Source organism: Pristis pectinata, chromosome 15 (genome assembly GCF_009764475.1).
Source record: "Pristis pectinata isolate sPriPec2 chromosome 15, sPriPec2.1.pri, whole genome shotgun sequence".
Lineage (NCBI taxonomy): Eukaryota > Metazoa > Chordata > Chondrichthyes > Rhinopristiformes > Pristidae > Pristis > Pristis pectinata.
In genome coordinates this window covers 35341403-35362132 of record NC_067419.1, presented here as the reverse complement: position 1 = coordinate 35362132, position 20730 = coordinate 35341403, and the positions used below count along the sequence as shown (strand labels likewise).

General features: G+C 41.1%; 1 protein-coding gene across 1 annotated transcript in view; it reads left to right on the top strand.

Moving 5' to 3' along the window:
* The window catches only part of LOC127578364 (thyrotropin-releasing hormone-degrading ectoenzyme-like), an 87720-nt gene that overhangs the window by 8897 nt on the left and 58093 nt on the right, over positions 1-20730 (top strand). Inside the window, 2 exon segments of the mRNA XM_052030306.1 lie at positions 11026-11299; positions 12988-13114. Coding sequence (XP_051886266.1) covers positions 11026-11299; positions 12988-13114 — 401 coding nt within the window.

Below are 20730 nucleotides of genomic sequence, written 5' to 3'. Positions count from 1 at the left end.
AATGTTTCAATAAGATCACCCCTCATTCTTGTAAACTCCAAAGAATACAGACCCAACATATTTAGCCTCTCCTGATTGGACAATCTTCCAAGCTAGTAATTAGCCTGGTGAATCTGCTTCCAATGCTACTATATCCTTTTTATTGGGAAGGGTCCAAAACTATGCACAATGCTTCAGCTGTTGCCTCATCAACATCCTGTAAAAATAAAACTAAACTTCCCTATTTCTAAAATTCAACCCTTTTGCAACAAAGGACAATATGCCAATTACGCTCCTAACCATGCCATACTTGTCTCCTAATGTTTTGTGATTCATGCACAAGAACATCTAGTTCCCTCTGTACTTCACTCATTTGCAGTCTTTTTTTTCCATTTAGGTAGTAATCTGTCTTTCCCCACATTAAACTCCATTTGTCAAGTTTTTGCCCACTCACTCAATCTATGTACATCACTTTACAGAGTCATAATATCTTCATTACAACTTGCCCTTTCATCTATTTTTTGCATCATCAAAAAATGAAGATATCTTACAGAGATACAAGAGACTGCAGATGCTGGGATCTGGAGCAAAATTCAAGCTGCTGGAGGCTAGGTATCTTGTGTTCTTCCCCCTCTTCCAGGTCACTAATATAAATAGTTATTAATTGAGGGCCAAGAACTGATCCCGGGGGAAACTCCACTAATTACATCAGTCTTTGTTATTTTCTACTACTAGATTGTTACACTGTGTGATGCAGTGAATATTATTTGGCCATTTTTGCTGTAGGAGGGCATTTAACAGATCACTTTGTTAGTTAACTTGATGACTAAGATGTTGGAAGTGCAATATGACACCAGGGCAGCAATGGAACCAGAGCATCTGGGATCGGAGCAAGCAGGGCAAACATTGAGATTGCTCCTTAACCATTTGGCTTGGAGGGGTGAGAAAAAAAGTGTGAATTGAAGTGAGTGAATTTAATGTCAAAGCAAGTTCAGAAAGACGAATAAAGAGGAAAAAGAAAGATTGGATCAAGAGAGAGAGATTCAGGAACAGAGAGTCATAGAGCTATACAACATGGAAACGGGCCCTTCTGCTTAGTCCTGTCATGTGGAGAAGCAGAAGGAATCCATAAAGCAGCAGAAAAATGAGGTTTGAAATTCAGCCTAGCCAGGTCAATGAATTGCCTAATATTTACCTAGCTCCTACACAGCTGATTCTGTTCATTGAAATGAATGGGCATGCTGTTTCTCTGCCAGGTCTAACCCGGTTGTAGGTGCCGGGGGCAGGTTCCCCCTCCCCCATAGTGCTGTAGATTTGGAGCTTCTCTATTTCCATGAGGAGTCCAACGTTGAAACGCAGTCATTGGAATCGCTGGCAAAGAGCAATCAAGAAGTTCAACACTTGTGCAGTCACACAGGAATCCCAAGGTTACATGGAGAAATGTCAGTAGTTTGGTGTGAACCTGCTGGCAATTTCCAGTAAATTCCATCTCAACGGCTCAGGTCAATAAGTTTTCACGCAAATATATTCTTTTTGATATGGCATGTGATATGTTTTCAACCCTGTAACTCGTGTCAGGTTTTAGTTGAGCTTTCCTTGTGGTTTCTGACTTTTCTTACCAAGATGTTTTCTGTGCAACTATTTCAGTCATGATTTAAAAAAAATATATTTTTGAGTGTTTTGCAGGCTGAACAGATTTGACCATCGTGAACTTCTAAACTGAGGTGCACCGCTCAAATCTGAATACAGTCTAACCAAGGCTCTGAGTGTCTGAAGCCTAACTTCTCGTCCATTGTATCCCAGTGCCCTATAGACAAAAGTCAATATTCCATTAGCTACTTTTCTTTCTTGTGTACCACTGCACCAGCCTCTGATGATTTGTATACTTTTATTTCCAATTCCTAACTCCTTGTAAGTAGACAACAATGCAGGAATGTTTTAATAACTCTTGGTCCAAAATTCCATTCTCATATGGAGAATGTACAGATAAACTTGTTATTTTGGAATCTCAACACACTTTCTGTCCTTAGAAATGTCCTCCTCCTTATTTCAGTCAATATTTATTTGCTTGTTTGTCTTTCTGTTTTTTATGTCCCTTTCTATCTCTGTTAAAATGGCAACATTGTGTTCTGAAACACTGTCAGAAAACAGGGATAACTTATGTCAAAATAGGACTTGTTAATGTTAGATCAGATTACTTGGTTATCTAAATCCAATGGGTGTGATTGATCATGTAATTTTTCTTCTTTCTTTCTTTGTTCGTTGGCTTGACCTGACCACTCATAACTGCTCTTGAGTCGAGAGGCAGTGAAATGTCAATCATGTGGGTCTGGTGTTCTATTTAGTCCAGAGTGGGTAAGGTTATCAGGTTTTCTTAATGAACCATATGGGCTTTTATCCACAGTCTGGTTTCATGTTCACTGTAACCAATGCTAGCTTTTCATTCCAAATTTATTGAAGTACTCAAATTAAAATTTCCCAGCTGTTGTGGTGGCATTTAAACTCGTGTCTCTGGATACCAGAAAGTTCATCATCACTCTGCAGTGTCCTTACATTCACCAATTTAAAAAATAATAGGGATAGATGTTTGTCAGGGAAATTACAGATTTCGCTCTTGAATGTCTTATTAATGAGAACTGCTAGGTGGTAATTCAGGAGTAACCCTGAGTGATTCAGCATCTTTCTTGATTTCCATTTCCATTGATTTCAGGCTATGCTTGGTGATAGTACCCTCATCTCCTGTGCTGCACTAGAGAGAATGTAGAGGAGGTTCACTAGGATGTTGCCTGAGATGAAGCGTTTCTGTTATAAGGAGAGACTGGAGAGGCTGGGTCTGTGTTCCTTGGAGCAGAGGAGGTTAAGAAGGGACATGATTGAGGTATATAAAATTGAGGGGTATAGATAGGGTAAGCTGCAGGAAACTAGTCTTTAAATCAGAAGTAGCTAAAACTAGAGGACATAGATTTGGGGTAAGTGGTAAGAGATTTGGAGGGGATCTGAGGGGGACCTTTTACACCCAGTGAGTAGTGAGTACCTGGAATACACTGCCTTAGAAGAGTGCTGGAAGCAGAGTTGTTGACAGCATTTAACAAGAGTCTAGATGAACACTTGAATCACCTGGGCACAGAAGGCGATGGGCTAAGTGTTGGAAGATGGGATTAATACAGATGGATGCCACTGTTCAGTGTGGACATGGTAGGCCAAATGACCTATTTCCATGATTGTATGACTCTGATACTATGACTCTATTCTGGGTTCATGTCCCACTTCAGAGACTTGCACATCTAATCTAGCCTGAAACCCCATTGTATTACTGAGGGAGCACTGCACTTATAGATAAGACATTAAACTAAGACTTTATCTACTCACCATATATTCCCATGGCATTATTGTTGTTAACTTTAATATTGTAACTCATTGGGGTGCGGTGTGAATTCTCCATCTTTAGTTTGCTAGTTTGATGTCACAGATATTGTACTCTAAACTAAACAAAGCTTGTCGATGCTTATTAAAATCTTGGTCTCTCTGCAACTGCTTTCCAAAGCGTTCCTTTAAAATATGAACAGTTCCAAGTTTACCTTTGATATCAGATTGTGTAAATTGCTAATCAGAGCCATCATGAGAGTGAAAAGTCAATTCTGTATGAAGTTAGAGACACAATTGGATGCACGACAGCTGTGGCAGGGTTTGCATGCCATTACTTCTGATAAGGCGAAACCTAACAGCATGAATAGCAGTGATGCTTCACTCCCTGATGAGCTCAATGCCTTTTATGCATGCTTTGAAGGGAGAATAACACTACACCTGTGCAAATCCCCACAGCATCTGGCGACCCTGTGATCTCTGTTTCGGAGGCCAACATCAGAACATCCTTCAAGAGGATGAACCCTCGCAAGGCATCAGGCCCCAACGGTGTACCTGGTAGGGTACTGAAAATCTGTTGCCCAACCAACTGGCTGGAGTGTTCAAGGACCATCTTCCACTTCTTGCTGTTGCGGTTGGAGGTTCCCACCTACTTCAAAAGGGCCAGCAATCATACTGGTGCCTAAGAAGAGGAGGATGAGCTGCCTCAACAACTATCGCCTGGTAGCACTCGCGTCTACTGTGATGAAGTGCTTTGAGAGGTTGGTCATGGCGAGAATTAACTCCTGCCTGAGCAAAGACCTAGACCCACTGCAATTTGCTTACCGCCACAACATGTCTACAGCGGATGCAATCTCACTAGCACTCCACTTAGCTTTGGAGCACCTAGGCCACAGCAAAACATATGTCAGGCCTCTGTTTATCGATTACAGCTCAGTGTTCAATACCATCATCTCCTCAGCACTATCAAAGGCTTCAAAACCTGAGCCTCTGTACCCCCCAATGCAACTGGATCCTTGACTTCCTTATTGGGAGACCACAGTCAGTGCAGATCGATAGTAACATCTCCTCCTCGCTGATAATCAACACAGGCCCACCTCAAGGATGCCTACTTAGCCCACTGCTCTACTCTCTCTACAGTCATGACTGTGTGGGTTGGCACAGCTCAAACACCATCTATAAATTCACTGATGACACCACTGTTGTTGGTAGAATCTCAAATGGTGATGAGGAGCTGTACAGGAACGAGATCAGCTGGTTGAGTAGTGCCGCAACAACAACCTTGGACTCAACGTCAGCAAGACCAAGGAATTAATTGTGGACTTCAGGAAGGGGAAGTTGGGAGAACACACACCAGTCTTCATTGGGGGAGTGGGGGGAGGTCAGCAGTAGAAAAAGTGAACAGCTTCAAGTTCCTGGGCATCAGCATCTCAGAGGATCTATCTTGGGCCCAACACATTGATGCAGTCATGAAGAAGGCACGCAAGCAGCTCTACTTTATTAGGAGTTTGAGGAGATTTGGTATGTAACCAAAGACTCTTGCAAATTTCTACAGATGTATGGTGGAGAGCATTCTGACTGGTTGCATCACTGCCTGGTATGGAGGCTCCAATGTACAGGATTGAAAGAGGCTGTAGAGGGTTGTAGACTCAGCCTGCTCCATCACGGGCACAACCCTCCCCGCCATCGAGGACATCTTTGAGAGGTGGTGCCTCAAGAAGGCAGCATCTATCATTAAGGACCCTCACCACCCGGGACATGCCCTCTTCTTGTTACTACGATCGGGGAGGAGGTACAGGAGCCTGAAGACCCACACTCAATGTTTCAGGAACAGCTTCTTCCCCTCTGCTATCAGATTTCTGAATGGTCCGTGAACCCATGAACACTACCTCATTATTCCTCTTTTGCACTATTTGTTTTTGTAACTTATAGTAATTTTTATGTCTTTTGTCTTGCACTGTATTGCTGCCGCAAAACAACAAATTTCACGACATATGTCAGTGATGATAAACCTGATTCTGATTCAGAGGTTTGACTGTAATACTTGATTCATACTGAGACACTTTGGGTGAAGGAGCTCTTGCAACCATTTTCAACGTGAAAGGTGAACAACATTTCAAATAAAAACATTGTTCATTGACTGTGGCATGGAAGTATAAGGAGTTTGTGAGTTGCCTCATTGTTGCTCAGAATCATCATTTATTTTGTGCAGAAATACTGAGGATGTCTTGGGCACGGGGATGGACATGTGCGAGGATCCAAATTTGCCAGCTTTTGGAGGGAAACATATGTAATCTTAAAGATATGGGGCAAATGTGTGCACATGCTCATTCGTAACCTCATGCTATGTTTAAATGATTGTTGTGGGGGGGTGGAGGAGGGAGGGAGGCGAGTCTTTATTTGCCTCCCAGCACCCTCCCCCCATCCCTACACCTCTTGTGCGGATGCAGAGACTGTAATGGCAGCATCAAGCATCCCATTGTAAAAGGTGGCAAAATCTTCAGTTATCTCAGTCCTGTTCTCTGGAAATCTAATCAATCCTGTAACTTTTCAACTCGTCATCAAGAAGTCTTCTTATGTTCCTTTAATTTTATTGCACCTTTCAGCTGTGCTCCTTTACATTTCTATGAACTCAAGAACATAAAAGTGCAAGCAGTAATGGCCATTTGGCCCCTCCAGCCTGCTGTGTTATCCCATAAGATCATGGCTGATCTTTTACCTCAGCACCACTTTCCAGCACCAACCCCATATTCTTTGGTTCCCTTAATAACTAAAAATGTATTAATATCTATCTTGAATACATTCAATACCTGGATGTCCACAGCCCTCTTAGGCAGTAAGTTCCAAAGATTCACTATGCTCTGGGTGAAGAAATTTCTTCTCAACTCTGACCAGAATGGCCAACCCTTAGGTTGAGGCAGACCACTAGTTCCAGGAACCTCAGGCTTAGGAATCATTATCCCTGCATCAATCTTGTCAAGCCCCTTAAGACATTCACTTCCCAGCAGCCAATCCCTTGCCGATTGCTATATTTCCTTCCTTTTGGCTCCCTTTGTAAAATACCACAAGATGTTAAGTACACTAGCTATTGACAGCATAGGCAGCTACGGTTGCCCTGAAATTCAAGCCTTGTTGTTAGCACCTACATATTCTGTTCAGTTTCCGAAATGCACTTTCATTGAACCCAGCATCAGAGCACCATGAATATCTTCTCCAACTCCCCAACTTGTCCTCCATTGGTAACGCTCCATCAGTTACAATATGGCCTACACAAGGGGATCACTGGCTTTGTGCATCCCTTACCTGCCTTTGACACATCCTAGGAGCTTGAGGACTACAGAGCTCTAACTGTGAATGAAACCCAGGTTTTAACACACAGTTCTCCAATTTAAACAGATGAGAAATGAATTGCATTAATAACATTATCATATAAATCTATAATCTAGTCAAGCTTAGCACTGCTGAAAAATAATTAAGTTTCAACATCTTGAAAAGGTGCATGCATACTCACACATTGGAAAAAGATGAAAGTTAAAGCTGTCGGTAAGTCAGAGTCCCTCTCCACTTTATAAAAATCTCTTTTCTAGCAATTATAGCTTTAAAATAGTACGCCATGTGTAACCATGCAGTTACTGGAGGACAAAAGACAGAGACCAAGGTAACACTTTTAGAGAACAGTGGCACTATCAGTCCAGAGAAAGTGCCCATTGATGCCACAGGAGTCCAGTGAGATTGAATTCACAAGTCTTTTCAAACTTCTAATGCCTAAACACTCAAATTCCCTGAAAACAGATCTTTTTTACATTAATTTTATGGGATGTGGGTATTGCTGGAAAGGCCAGAATTTATTCCCCATGCCAAATTGCCCTTGAAAAATAGTGGTGAGCTATCATCTTGAACCACCAGCACAAAACAAACTGCTGGGAAAAAAACTAGAGGGTTAGTCAGCATCTGTGGAGGCAAAAGGATGGTCAATGTTTCGGGTCCAGGGTCTCGACCCAGAGCTTCGACCACCCCTTTGCCTCCACAGATGCTGCTTGACCCGCTGAGTTTCCCCAGCAGTTTGTTATGTGCTCCAGTTTGTAGCATCTGCGGTCTCTTCATCTTGAACCACTGCAGTTCCTCTGGAGGAAATACTCCAATAGTACTGTTGGGAAGGGAGGATTTAGATCCAGTAACCCATGTTCTTAAAATGCAACCAAATATAATTCAGCAAAAGCCTTTGTCACGAACCAGCAACAAAAGAAACACACTGAGCATGATTCAGTGTTAAAAACTATTTTATTAATCACTACTTATGATAATATGTAAAATAAAAGTAAAAATGTTAGTATGTTAGAATTCAAAAATGTTAAACCTTGAACGTTAACCCCAAAACTAAACTCGTCGTGTGTGTGTGTGACAAAGTCCAAACTCCCAGTTCAGGAATGGTTCTTAAAGTTCAGTTCCGCAAGCCATAAGGTGAAACATGAGCAAGGGCTTCTTCAACACCACTGTTGTCTGAAGATAAGACGTAGACGTAGAGAACAGAGAGAGAGTACATACGAAATCCAAATGTTCCACGATGGAACCCAAATGACACTTCAGTGTTTACTCGGTAGTGACTTCCTCACCCCGAGAAGCATCCGAATCGTGGTCGTCCACACACAAATACCTGTTTCCTTCTACAGGTCAGCAACAAAGTGAACTCCACCGGATTACTTCCAACTTCCATACATGGATTTCAGTAGCAAACACAGTTATTGTTTCTCATCCATCGATAGAGAAAACTAGCAGCTCTCTCTCTCTCTCTCTCTCTCTCTCTCTCTCTCTCTCTCTCTCTCTCTCTCTCTCTCTCTCTCTCTCTCTCTCTCTCTCTCTCTCTCTCCCCCCCCCCCCCCCCGACCTCTTCAACAACGTCATTACGTCCTTTATCTTCTATCGACGTAAGCACACCCCACACACACACACTCTCTATCTTAAAGGGACTTTCACTGAGTCTGTAACACCTTACAAAGTTATCCTTAGTCCTTGTGAGTGTAGAGTCTTGTAGGTTGGTTAGGAGGTTGTCTAAATTGGCCCCCAAAATTTCCTTCGTAACCTGCTAATCAAAAGTTCTCAAAAAAGAACATGGATATCTTAGACATTTTTATTTAAATTGGAATAAATTTACATCTTGTCTGAGTACTACACATAAGATATGTTTGGTTAATGTTTTGCTTTCACGTGTTAATTAATGTGCAAATAAACCTAAGTAGATTTTGCTTACACCCATTGGTCTGATTGATTTTTTTTATTTTTCGATAGAACGGGAGAAGGCGCTGGCATTTTTTAGTAACCACGGTGATGTTGAGGGGAAGATTTGTTGAAGGAACTTGGTCTGGGTACACAAGCTGTTTTTCATTTGGGGAAACAACCGTGATTTCCAAATGGCATCATGGATGATAGAAGTGGAGGTTATAATGCAACATAATGAGGGCAATGGCTGAGATAAAAATGCCAGATTGATTTAGAATGGTTTGCTCTACACAGTGAAAGAGGGTGAAGCACTGCTTATACTCGTGAACAATTCGTTTGAAGTTCATAATTCCAGTAAACAGGTCTATAAAGTAAGATATAACTATTTTTCTGTTTGTAGACTGTGTTAGGAATCTGAGAATGATGAGGCCATGATCAGTTCCAAGGCTCTAGGGAGATCATTAGGCACTGTGGAATGTTACTGGTGTACTTTCAATTATATGATGAGAAACCTAGTCAGAACACAGTGGAAGTTATAGTAGAGGCGTTTGTGATAATTTACCAAAATTCTGTGGACTCTGGGCAGGTCCTGGTGGATTGGAAGACAGCAAATGTCACGCCACTGTTTAAAAAAGGATGTAGGCAAAAGGCAGGTAACTACAGGCCAGTTAGCTTAACGTCTGTAGTCTGAAAAACGCTTGAAGCTACCATTAGGGAAGAAATAGTGAGTCATCTGGATAGAAGTGGTTCCATCAGGCAGACACAGCATGGATTCAGGAAGGGCAGGTCCTGTTTGATGAACTTACTGGAGTTCTTTGAGGATATAACGAGCATAGTGGATAGAGGGGAACAGGTGGATGTTGTATACTTGGATTTCCAGAAGGCGCTTCATAAGGTGCCACATAAAAGACTTATCCATAAGATAAGGACGCACGGATTGGGGGTAATGTATTAGCATGGATAGAGGATTGGTTAAGCAATAGAAGACAGAGAGTTGAGATAAATGGGTGTTTCTCTGGTTGGCAATCAGTGGTGAGTGGGGTGCTGCTGGGGTCGGTGCTGGGCCCACAGATGTTCACGATATACATGAACGATTTGGAAGAGGGGACAGAGTGTAGCATATCTAAGTTTGCTGATGACACTAAATTGAGTGGAAAAGCAAATTGTGCAGAGGATGTGGAGAGTCTGCAGAGAGATATAGATAGGTTAAGTGAGTGGGCAAGGGTCTGGCAGATGGAGTACAATGCAGGTAAATGTGAGGTCATCCATTTTGGAAGGAAAACTAGAAGATGAGATTATCATTTAATTAGTGAGAGATTGCAGCATGCTGTTGTGCAGAGGGACTTGGGAGTGCTTGTGCATGAATCACAAAAGGTTGGTTTGCAGGTGCATCAGGTTATCAAGAAGGCAAATGGAACGTTGGCCTTCACTGCTGGAGGGATTGAATTTAAGAGCAGGGGGGTTATGCTACAACTGTACAGAGTACTGGTGAGGCCACACCTGGAGTACTGTGTGCAGTTCTGGTCTCCTTACTTAAGGAAGGATATACTGGCTTTAGAGGCAGTGCAGAGGAGGTTCACCAGGTTGATTCTGGAGATGAGGGAGTTAGCCTATGAGGAGGGATCGAGTCACCTGGGACTATGCTCGCTGGAATTCAGAAGAATGAGAGGGGATCTTATAGAAACATACAAAATTATGAAAGGGATAGATAAGAGAGGCAGGAAGGTTGTTTCCATTGGTAGGTGAGACTAGAACCAGGGGACAGAGCCTCAAGATTTGGGGGAATAGACTTAAGATGGAGATGAGGAGAAACTAATTTTTCCAGAGAGTAGTGAATATGGCCCGGGGAAGCAGTAGAGGCTACCTCATTAAATTTATTTAAGACACAGTTAGATAGATTTTTGTGTAGTAGGGGAATTAAGGGTTATGGGGGAAAAGGCAGGTAGGTGGATCTGAGTCCATGGCCAGATTGGCCATGGTCTCATTGAATGTTGGAGCAGGCTCGACGGGCCAGATTGCCTACTCCTGCTCCTATTCCTTATGTTCTTATGTTATAACAGGATTGAAAAGCAAACTGAATGTTCATTGAACTGTAGTTAAAGTAAATAGCACTGGGGAGAAAAAACTGACTTTCTTCAGCGAAAGTCAGGAAAATATATGATCCAGAAGTTCAAAGATTATTGAAATTTTCAGGTTTTGGAAACGATCCATTATTAATTACCTACTCAAAAAATATTGAGCTTTGGTGCACAATTAGCATTTTCAAACCTCTCTTCAAAGTTCTGCACAGAGTATTGTAGTGCACCTTTTGTTTCCTGACTTGTACATTGACCTTACCTCTGATTAAAATCAGAGCCTTTTGTTAGTCTCTGCAGTCGTTCTCCGACCTTATTGTTTTTCTCTGTGCAATAGTGTTTTTAAATGCCATGGAAGGTGCCTAATAAACTTTTTTCCATTTTCTTCCAGTTATCTTGCGGTGACACAGTTTTCTCCCGTGCATGCCCGTCGGACCTTTCCCTGTTTTGATGAGCCAGTCTACAAAGCAACGTTTAGAGTTGGCATTAAGCACCAAGACATTTACTTGGCGCTGTCAAACATGCCAGTTGCTACCACAATATACGAGGAAGGCGGGTGGGTCACTGAGCAGTTTGCAGAAACACCTCGAATGTCGACATACTATCTGGCCTGGGCAATCTGCAACTTCACCTATAAGGAGACAGTGACCGATCGTGGCATCACTGTAAGTTTGTGCTTGTATCTCAGCAGTGGTATTAAGATAGAATCAGTAACATTATAAAATGTCACAATATGTGATGGCATTTGGATATGTAAAGAAAAAAATGTCAATTGCTGAAAATATGCTATGATAAAAATATTCAGCATATCTGAGTGCATAGAGGGAAAAAAAAGCCAAGTTTCAATTTCAGGAGCTTCTTTCAAAGGCTTCTTCCAATTAGATTTATTTCTTGATCTGCTGCTGTAAAGTCTACCACATATTTCTATTTGTTCACCTTTCAGATAAGTTTATTACTCTTAATTAATTAACAGTTTTAGTTATTTTGGAAATAAAAATCCCCATTGCATTATAAACAAATAGACTGGCTTTTTTGTATTCCCTTACTCTTTTATATTGCTGGGCTGTAAGGAAATAAGGAGAGGGGAATGAGATTGATTTGCTGGGAGACAGCATGAATCTAAGGGGCAGAATGGCCTCCTTCTCTGTCATGAAGGCAGCATAGTGGCACAGCTTGCAGAGCTGCTGACTCACAGCACCAATGGCCCAGGTTCAATCCTGACCTCTGGTGCTGCCTGTGTGGAGTTTCTCCCTGTGACTGCCTGTGCATGTCCCCGCCCCCTCCTTCCCCCCCACCCCCCCCCCACCCCCTCCTCTCCTCCCGGTGCTCTGATTTCCTCCCACATCGAAAAGGTGTGCTGGTTTTTAAGTTAGTTGGCCACTGTAAATTGACAGTAGTGTATAGATGAGTGGTAGAATCTGGAAAGTTGGGAAGAGTAGGTTACAGGGAAAAAAAATCAGTGCAGGAATAAGATTGCTCAGTGAGCTGGCATAGGGTTGATAGGCCAAATGGCCTTCTATATTGGCATGGAATGATATAATAAGTAAGTAAATGGCAGGGCACCTTCACGTAAGGTGGTATTAGGGCAGATGACCAATGGCTTGCTAAAAGAACAGGTTCAGGAAATGTCTTAAAGGAGGAGAGAAAGTTGTGGATATGAAGAAATTTAGGGAAGAAACTCCACAACTTGGGCATTGGTAGTTGAAGGGCTGGCTTCCAAAGGTGGAGCAATCAAGAGGTCAGGTTTTGGGGAGTGCAGCTATCTTGGAGGGTTGTCGGGAAGGAGGAGATTATAGGCAGGAATCATGGATGGATGTGAATTTCGTTTGGGAGGCATTATAGATCAGTAAACTCAGGGTGATGGGTATATGGGACTTGGATAACCTCAGTTTTGTGGAAAGCAGAAAGAGGGAGGCCAGTCAGGACTGTGTTAGAGTAGTTATGGCTGGAATTATCAAAGATATGGATGGATGAGCTGCAGTAGGGTTAGAGGAAGGTGATGTCACAAAGATGGAGATGGGTGTTCTTAATAATGCTGTGAACTTGTGGTCAGGGGCCCATCACATAGCCAAGCATAGTATTAAGTTCATGAACAGTTGTTTCAGTTTTGTACGGTTAACAGGTATAGGAATGGAGTTGGGACCTGATGTTGATGGATTTGGGTAGAGTGTACCACATTGACAATATCGTTCACTTTTTCTCTGTAGTATTTACTTGCACCCATATTTGTCTATTTTTATCTGCATATATGCATGGGAAGATCAGAATTACACATGAATTGACATTCAGCTGGTTCAACTATTTGTGCTGCACTGTTCTGAATTGATTTACTGATGGATATTCTGTTGTCCAGGTGAGACTGTATGCTAGACCGGATGCTATTCAACAAGGATCTGGTGATTATGCTTTAAATATTGCAAAGAGGCTGCTGGAATTTTATGAAGATTACTTTAATATCAGCTATTCATTACCAAAATTAGGTAAGTTGCACAATTAAAGGTTTCTCATCTACGATGCTAGAATAATTGAAATATATTTGAAGGGCGGCGCAACATGGTGGGCCAAAGGGCCTGTATTGTGCTGTATTGTTCTATGGATCTATGGTTCTATATGTCATCAAGAATGCAAACAACCTTCAAGTAAAATCACTTGGGGAAATATTTTTCATCTCTTGTGCTGTTAATTTCATGACACAAATGCTACAACAACTCGTTTCTTCCCAAGTGCCCATGATGGTTTCTCTTTGATGGGAATTCAATCTATGAAAGAGTTTATGAATCTACAGATTGTTGACCTCGTTCTATAAATTTATCTTGGGAAATTCATTCATTTCTTTGTTGAAATTCTCTAATAATTTTATCTTATATGAAGTGTGAAATCTTTTTAACCAGTTTTTGTCTCTGGAAGTTAGGGGAAAATAGTTATGGCTTTTGGGTAATGCAGAATTATTCATTAATTCTTGGATGTTATGTTGCTACACTAATCCTTAGGCTGTCTACAAATACTACTGGGGAAAGGAAAGAGAGAACCCAAGGGCAGGAAAAGTTTAATTGAAGGAAAATGAGGGATGAAGAGGGAATACAAGAAATCAAAAGTGAAACACAAAATGAAGTAAGAGTGAGAATCAACAGAAGGCATTGTTTAGATAGAACATAAGATGAAGAGGCAGAATGAAGGTGTTCATTTGTAAGTCCTAATGGTTTAGAGAGAGAATAAAAGTGTTCAGATGAAGAGAGTTAGATGAAAATTTAAGCCTTTGAGTCTATAGCTGTGAACAATATATATGGAGCTGTTCCTCATTTATTGTTTCTTGTAAAGTCAGTAACAGTTCAGTTGTTCAGCTTAATTAATAGTTTGGGAAAGCTACACAGTCTAGAAGTGAATAAATCTAATATGCAGGCCATCCAACTATTGTCAGAGCATCGTTACTGAGTACCTATTTTGGACATACTACCTGTGGAACTGATAGGAACAAGTTGTTTCCCAGATGCCATCATATTGTCTGGGAATTTTGAACCTTTGGATGAAATGTATTTTGGAAATGTCTAACAGCACTTTGATATGTTGTGGCACAATTGCCTAAAAATGTAGTAGAAAATGAAATCATAAAATCAACAGGTAATGCCATCAACCTACATTAAGAAATGCCAGAATGCTGAATCGTCGTGTATCTGGGCCTATATTTTGAAATTCAGTCTATGATGCAAGTACGTAGCTTTTTTGCTGAAGTTTCACATCTCACAATTCATAAAATGCATTTTGAAGTTTCTTCTTGTCCACCACCTTATTTTGCTCAGTGGATAAAATTTTCTAATCCCCAGACAAAAAGAGCATAGAAGCTATATTTTGTATAAAACATTGAAAATGACTTATGAAATCATGAGTTCTTGAATCTTTTGCTACCATCTTTAAGAATTTGTCTTGAAGGTTTGAACCTTTTCTAAACGCTCGTGCTTGGTCTGAAAGAGATGTATATTTTTCCATTGTGCTGGACAGTAGAAGGGATTGCTGTATTTTTATAGGACTTTCCTAAAGACCCTGCCTAAAATGTGACTCTGGATCCTGCAATATCTGACCTTTACCACAACGGGCTGGATTGTCCGACCTTTCCTGCTTGCAGGGTCACTCTCTGCCCCCTCAGCCGTTCCAGAGGCTTGTTGACTTCCCACCAGATCCTAGAGCTGAGACTCTTCTGTTCCTGCAGCCAATCTCCAATTTGCACTGGGGGAGAAAAAGCAGTTACCAAGATAAAATGCTCCATAGTCACGATTTCACGGTATGCCTTAAACGTTTTTTTTAAGTAATTATTTAATTTAATAAGTTTCTCCTTGGAAACAAATATGGTGACTGATTTTGCAATCAAAACTAATGAAGGTAAATGTTATCAATGCAATTTTTCCTGCAATTCAGCTGGAATGTTTAAAGTTTATCCCACATTTTAGGTAGGATCTTGAGTGTGACTGATAGTTTATTGGATTGAATGCTGCAGGGAGTGAAGTGACAATGTGGTGGTCTTAGGATCCTGAGTTGTTGATGGACTGACTTCTGCGTCTCCACTAATGCTGCCTTAAGTTGTTCCAACGTTTTTTTGGTTTTCAGCTTCCATTATCTGGACCATTTTCCTCCTTGGGCTGGAAGAGGTGTAGGTTGGTTGTTGGATAGGGAAAGGAAGTAAAGATTAGTGAACAGGGTGGGAATGATTGAATGGATTAGCACAGGTTATTGAGGAGGGAAGATCTGAGAATGGAGCTGGCACATGCTTATAGCCCTACTCTCATTGCTGCATGGATGACTGTGTTTGCTGCATCAGTCCATTGAGCTCCTTACGAAATGAAATAAAAAGGCAGATTAACATAATAGAACAGAAGTACAAGGGAAGAGAAAAATGTGAGTCAGAGAGCTAAGCAACTATAGAAAAACCAGTAGCGATCTTTCTAAGAGGAACTATGTTCCCTGATTTACAATGTGCAACATCACAGGAGGCCAATAATTAAGCGACAATGTACTCCGAAATACATCTTCATTATTCTACAAATAAAATGAACCTTGATAAAAAGTGGTAGTTTTACCTCTAGTGGCAGCATGACACATTTTGTTTATTTTTAAAGCCCCATTTAGCACTAACAAAGCTTTGATCACTAATCTGCATTGCCTTGGTAACGAGAAGGATTTATCATTTGGTACTTATTTTCTTTATTCCTGGTGTTATGATTTGGGTAGAGCGCAGCTTTGATTATTACCCTCATGATGTAGATTAATGGGACCCTCATGTGCCTCAGGCACTTGTAAGCGACAGAGACTTGTTCCATTCTCAGTGCACTGTATGCTTCATGGGTTATTTTATGATGGCATGTTTACATTTTTAATAGCATTTTGGCTGTGGGTGAAACTACCATCTAGGGGAAAATGTACTTTCAAATTAAATTAATAAGCAAAAGCAAGGAGCATTATTACAGTGTTTGTGTTGCTGTTGCATTTCTATTAATTATTGAATATTTAGAACAGTAAGAAAATACAGGTTTGGAAAATAAAAGGATTATTATTGACTATATTAAGATGTAGGTTAAATCCATGTCAATATTTCTGCTCACAGTAATGATGAGAGAAAGCTATAGCTACCTGTAAATGAATGTGTGGTAAATTATATAATTGAAGACTTAACAGTAAGTGGCAAGTTATTAGAACATTTCTAATACACCTATTTGACTAAATATATTATAGTCTTACAGCATGGATACAGGCCCCTCGGCCCACCGAGTCTACACCAACCATCAAGCACCCATTTGCACTAATCTTACGCTAATCTTTTAATCTCCCTGCATGCTCATGATCTCTTCAGACACACCTGCACAATGGGAGCAATTTACAGTGGTCTATTAACCTATCAGTGTGCTTGGGATGTAGGAGGAAACTGGAGCACTGGGGGAATCGCATGCAAACACAGGGAGGACATGAAAACTCCACACAGACAGAACCCGAGTTCAGGTTTGAATCTGGGTCACTGGAGCTGTGAGATAGCAACACTATTAACTGAGCCACCCCGCTGCCCGTTATTGTGTCGGATCTCATCATGTCAACAATGAAACCACCAGTGTTTGCCATCATTTCTCTTTGAAACTGACAGCAACTTTGGGATTTCTGTACCTGCAATGTTTTATACGGAAATCCACAAGGTTCATTGATGCAGTCTGTGCTGTTTGTAACCTTCTCAAGTGCAACCAAAGCAAATCACTTGAATTGACATGAACTATTTATGACCTAGTCCTGCATATAAAAAGTTCTAATTTTTTTGCATAAGGTCCAAGTTAAATGGTGCACCTTCATAATTGCTGCTGAGCAAATTATCTGGCCCTAAAAACAACTAATTTTGCTAATGTGAATTGTAATTCCCATGGAAAAATATCTGAAAACAATGATGCATTTTAAAATAAAGGTTTGTTTGTGATATTTTTACTTTAAACATTTGTGTATGTTGCAATTGCTGTTCAATAATGTTCATAAGGGCATTAGAAATTTTGCTTCCAAGTTGGTAGCATTCTTTAATATGATTGGCTGCACAGCTTGATTATATTATAGCTGCTAAAATTATTCTAAAGTGTTTTGCTTGACATATTGGTTCATTTAAGGAGGCTTTAAGGAATAATGCCAATGATTCATTGTGTTCCATGCCCATGTAGTTCACTGAAACATTCGTCAAATAATTATTTCCAACAGTGGTTTCCCAGAAGCTGCTTTGGCTGCTGTCTGATTTTATTTTAAGATCATGATGTAAGTTGACATTTGGCCTTTAGTGGAAGTAACTCAACTCAAGGACACTGTAGAAATGTGAACAATGCCAGTTAAGCAATCAATTAGCAGTTGTTAAGTTAAATTCTTTTATACCAATGCTCATAGGAGTCAGAGTACAAATCTCCTGGGAGGTAATTTTACTGATCACTGGTTGTAAAATGTCACATTACTGCATCTTCCTTCAAAATGCCAGGAGTGCAGTTTGACCTTATGAAATCTGATACAGTTTCTGAACAGAATAATAAAGAATACACTTGCTTTTACACCTAGGTGCCTATGCTTGGTTTACGCTTAATTAATAATAAAACTGGGCAGAAAGATCTCTACTCTTTAGGACTGTGCAAGCAGTAATTGTTTTTCATTAAAAGCCCTGTAGCAAATGACCTGAATTGAAATACTAAAAGAGCATTTTCAACATCAGGACACCTAAGGCTATATCCCAATCTAGTGATTGAAACTTTCCACTTGACCTCTGCAGTGTTTGCTCTGTGGCAGGTTGCTCTCTTGTCTGAAAAGCAGGACTTCCATTCCTGCCTATTTCTACCCTTCCCTCCGCCTCTAGTCCATTCGCCAGGCTAGTTAGCTGTTTTTGGTCAGTTCTAGTGCCGAGTTTCAGTAATGTTTCTTTTCCCTGTTCCTCCTACAAGAGAAAGTAAGGGAATGAAGTTGTTCGGATTTATTGCAGCTTTGCACAGTATGGTGTAAATGGCCCAGTAATCATCCTGTTCCCTGAGACTCTGATAATTTCAATGACCTGGATTGGAAAGGGTCCAATTGGAGAAAAGTATTCAAAGCCCAGTTTGGTGCTTAGAGTATATTTTGTCCCTGAAGGATTAACAGTGAAGTGTTGCTCAAACACCAAGGGTACCACGCCTTCTTTGCCAGCCTAGAGAGGCTGTTTAATTTGTTGATTATTTCCCAAAGCAACCTCAGTCGACATATCACAGGAGTTATTTCGTAGGGTGGCAGTTCCACTGGGCTTACTTTGGGGCCTGAAATCAGTGCTGCTACGAACCATCTGCAGTCTCTTGTGTCTCCATTCTACTACTCCACTGAGAAAGATATGCCCCTCTTTGAAGAAGTTCTCCTCTCTTGGATGGGAGTTCTGTGAGTCCCTCTCTCACTATCCTCACTCTGTTTTGACTGCTCTTCTGCTTTTTGGACAGATGCAGGGTCTTGACCCAATACGTCAACAATCCCTTTGCCTCCACAGATGCTGCTTGACCCGCTGAGTTCTTCCAGCAGTTTTATTTTTTGCTCTGCTACAAACCTATTGGGCTGTGGCCTTATTAACATTGCCTGGGTGAAGTACTAACTCCTGGCCTAATCCAGAGATGGCTTATCCATTTTTTTTTAATGTATGGTACAGTAGAGCTGCCTCCTCATAGTGCCAATGACCTGGGTTCAGTTCTGACCTCCGGGTGCTGCCTATGGAATTTGAACCTTCTCCCTGTGACAATGTGGATTTCCTCCGGATGCTCCGGTTTCTTCCCACATCTCAAAGATGTGCAGGTTGGTTGGTTAAATGGCTATTGTAAGTTGCTCCTGGAATGCAGGTGAGTGCTGGAATCTGGGGGGACTTAATGGGGATATGGGTAGAATAGGTTACGGAGATGGGCTTGACAGGCTGAATGGCCTATCTCTATATCATAAAGAAATATGGGGATATGTAATGTCAGGCTGAAAAATTTAGAGGGCAGGTGCTCAAAAGGAATGGACAAGGAATGTTCGCCAATCAGTAATTGCTCTCGGGTAATATGGAGTCTGTTCTTCTTGACTCTAATCAAACAAATGAAATCTTCTCCCTCTGTGACAGCCAACTATCACACATGGAAAACATGAGGGGAAAATCTTGTTCCTCAGAGCAACCCAATTTCGATGAAGGATCCTAGACCCAGTGGTTCGGGACCTTGTTCTCAAATTTTAAGGGCCTGGATGTGTGTTTTAGGTGTTGAAGATGGACCCACTGTTGGCTTGGACACCTTTTCAGAATTGTTTGGATCATAGCATGCTAGTCACTGGAATTATCCATTTTGTAGCTCGTAGAGGTCCTTGAGACAATAAACACAGCAACCCCTTTTGCCAACTTATTCACAACCTTCACTTTATAACTGAGACCACTGGCTTCTTTTCCTCAAATTATCACCACTCAGCATTTGTCAAGAGCATCGTTGAAATGCCTGTGACTCTTCCAGCAATCCAAGTGCTCCTGTCCTTGGGTGACAAGCATCATCTTTGTTATGCAGAGGAGCTATGCTATGACTTTACTGCTTGGAGTGCACTCCATTGCTTCAAGCATTCTCTCTGGAAGTCGAACCATTAATTGTAAGACCTCCTGACACATCGAACAGAAAACTGTAGGACCAACCAATGTGAGAACCTGCTCCATGGGAAGCGGGTGTGTGATTTTTTCCAATCAGAAAAGAGGAATTTCCTTTTGAAGCATTGCCAGCATCTGAATCCAAAGGGGACAGTGATTTCCCCTCACTGAAGGCTGTTCCGTTTCACAGATGGAGTTGAGCTATCCTTACTGTAGCATCCTGCGGATTGTAACCAGGAGTGTAATATTTTCCCTGTAGTTCATTCATCAGCCTTGTACCCAGATGTGGCTGATGTGAAAGCCTTGTGAATGAGAGGACACCTTGCTGTGCTGTACAGGCTGAGCAGCATTTGTTTGAAGATATGCCATTGGTGCAACATTGCATTTTTTTAAAAATCATTTTATTAGGGTGTGTTGTGATTTTTCTGAGATGTTGCGGCAACTATGGAGGATTTATTTTACAGAAGTGTTTATTTGTTTCTAGAACATAGATCGACAAAGCACAGGAACAGGCCCTTCAGCCCACGATGTCTGTGCTGACCATGATGCCAAATTAAACTAATCCCATCTGCCTGCACATGATCTGTATCCTTCCATTCTCTGCATGTTCTGTATCTGTCTAAATGCCTCTTAAACTCCATTATCATTGTCTCCTTCCACCTCTGCCCCTGACATCGTGTTCCAGGCACCTACCACTCTCTGTGTAAAAAAAAACAACTTGCCCTGCACATCTCCTTTAAACTTTCCCTCTCTCACCTCAAAGCTATGCCCTCTAGTATTTGTTATTTCTATCCTGGGAAAAAAGTGACTGTCCATGCCTATCATAATTATATCTACCTGTATCAGATTTCTACCATATTTCCACTGGCATCTGTTTTTGAACATGTATGAAAAATTGGCTGAAAAAGAACTGAAAAGAAATATCCTAAAGTCACATTACCTGATGGAAATTGATTTTTTTTTGGTGCTCTGAGCCTCCAGAGAAAA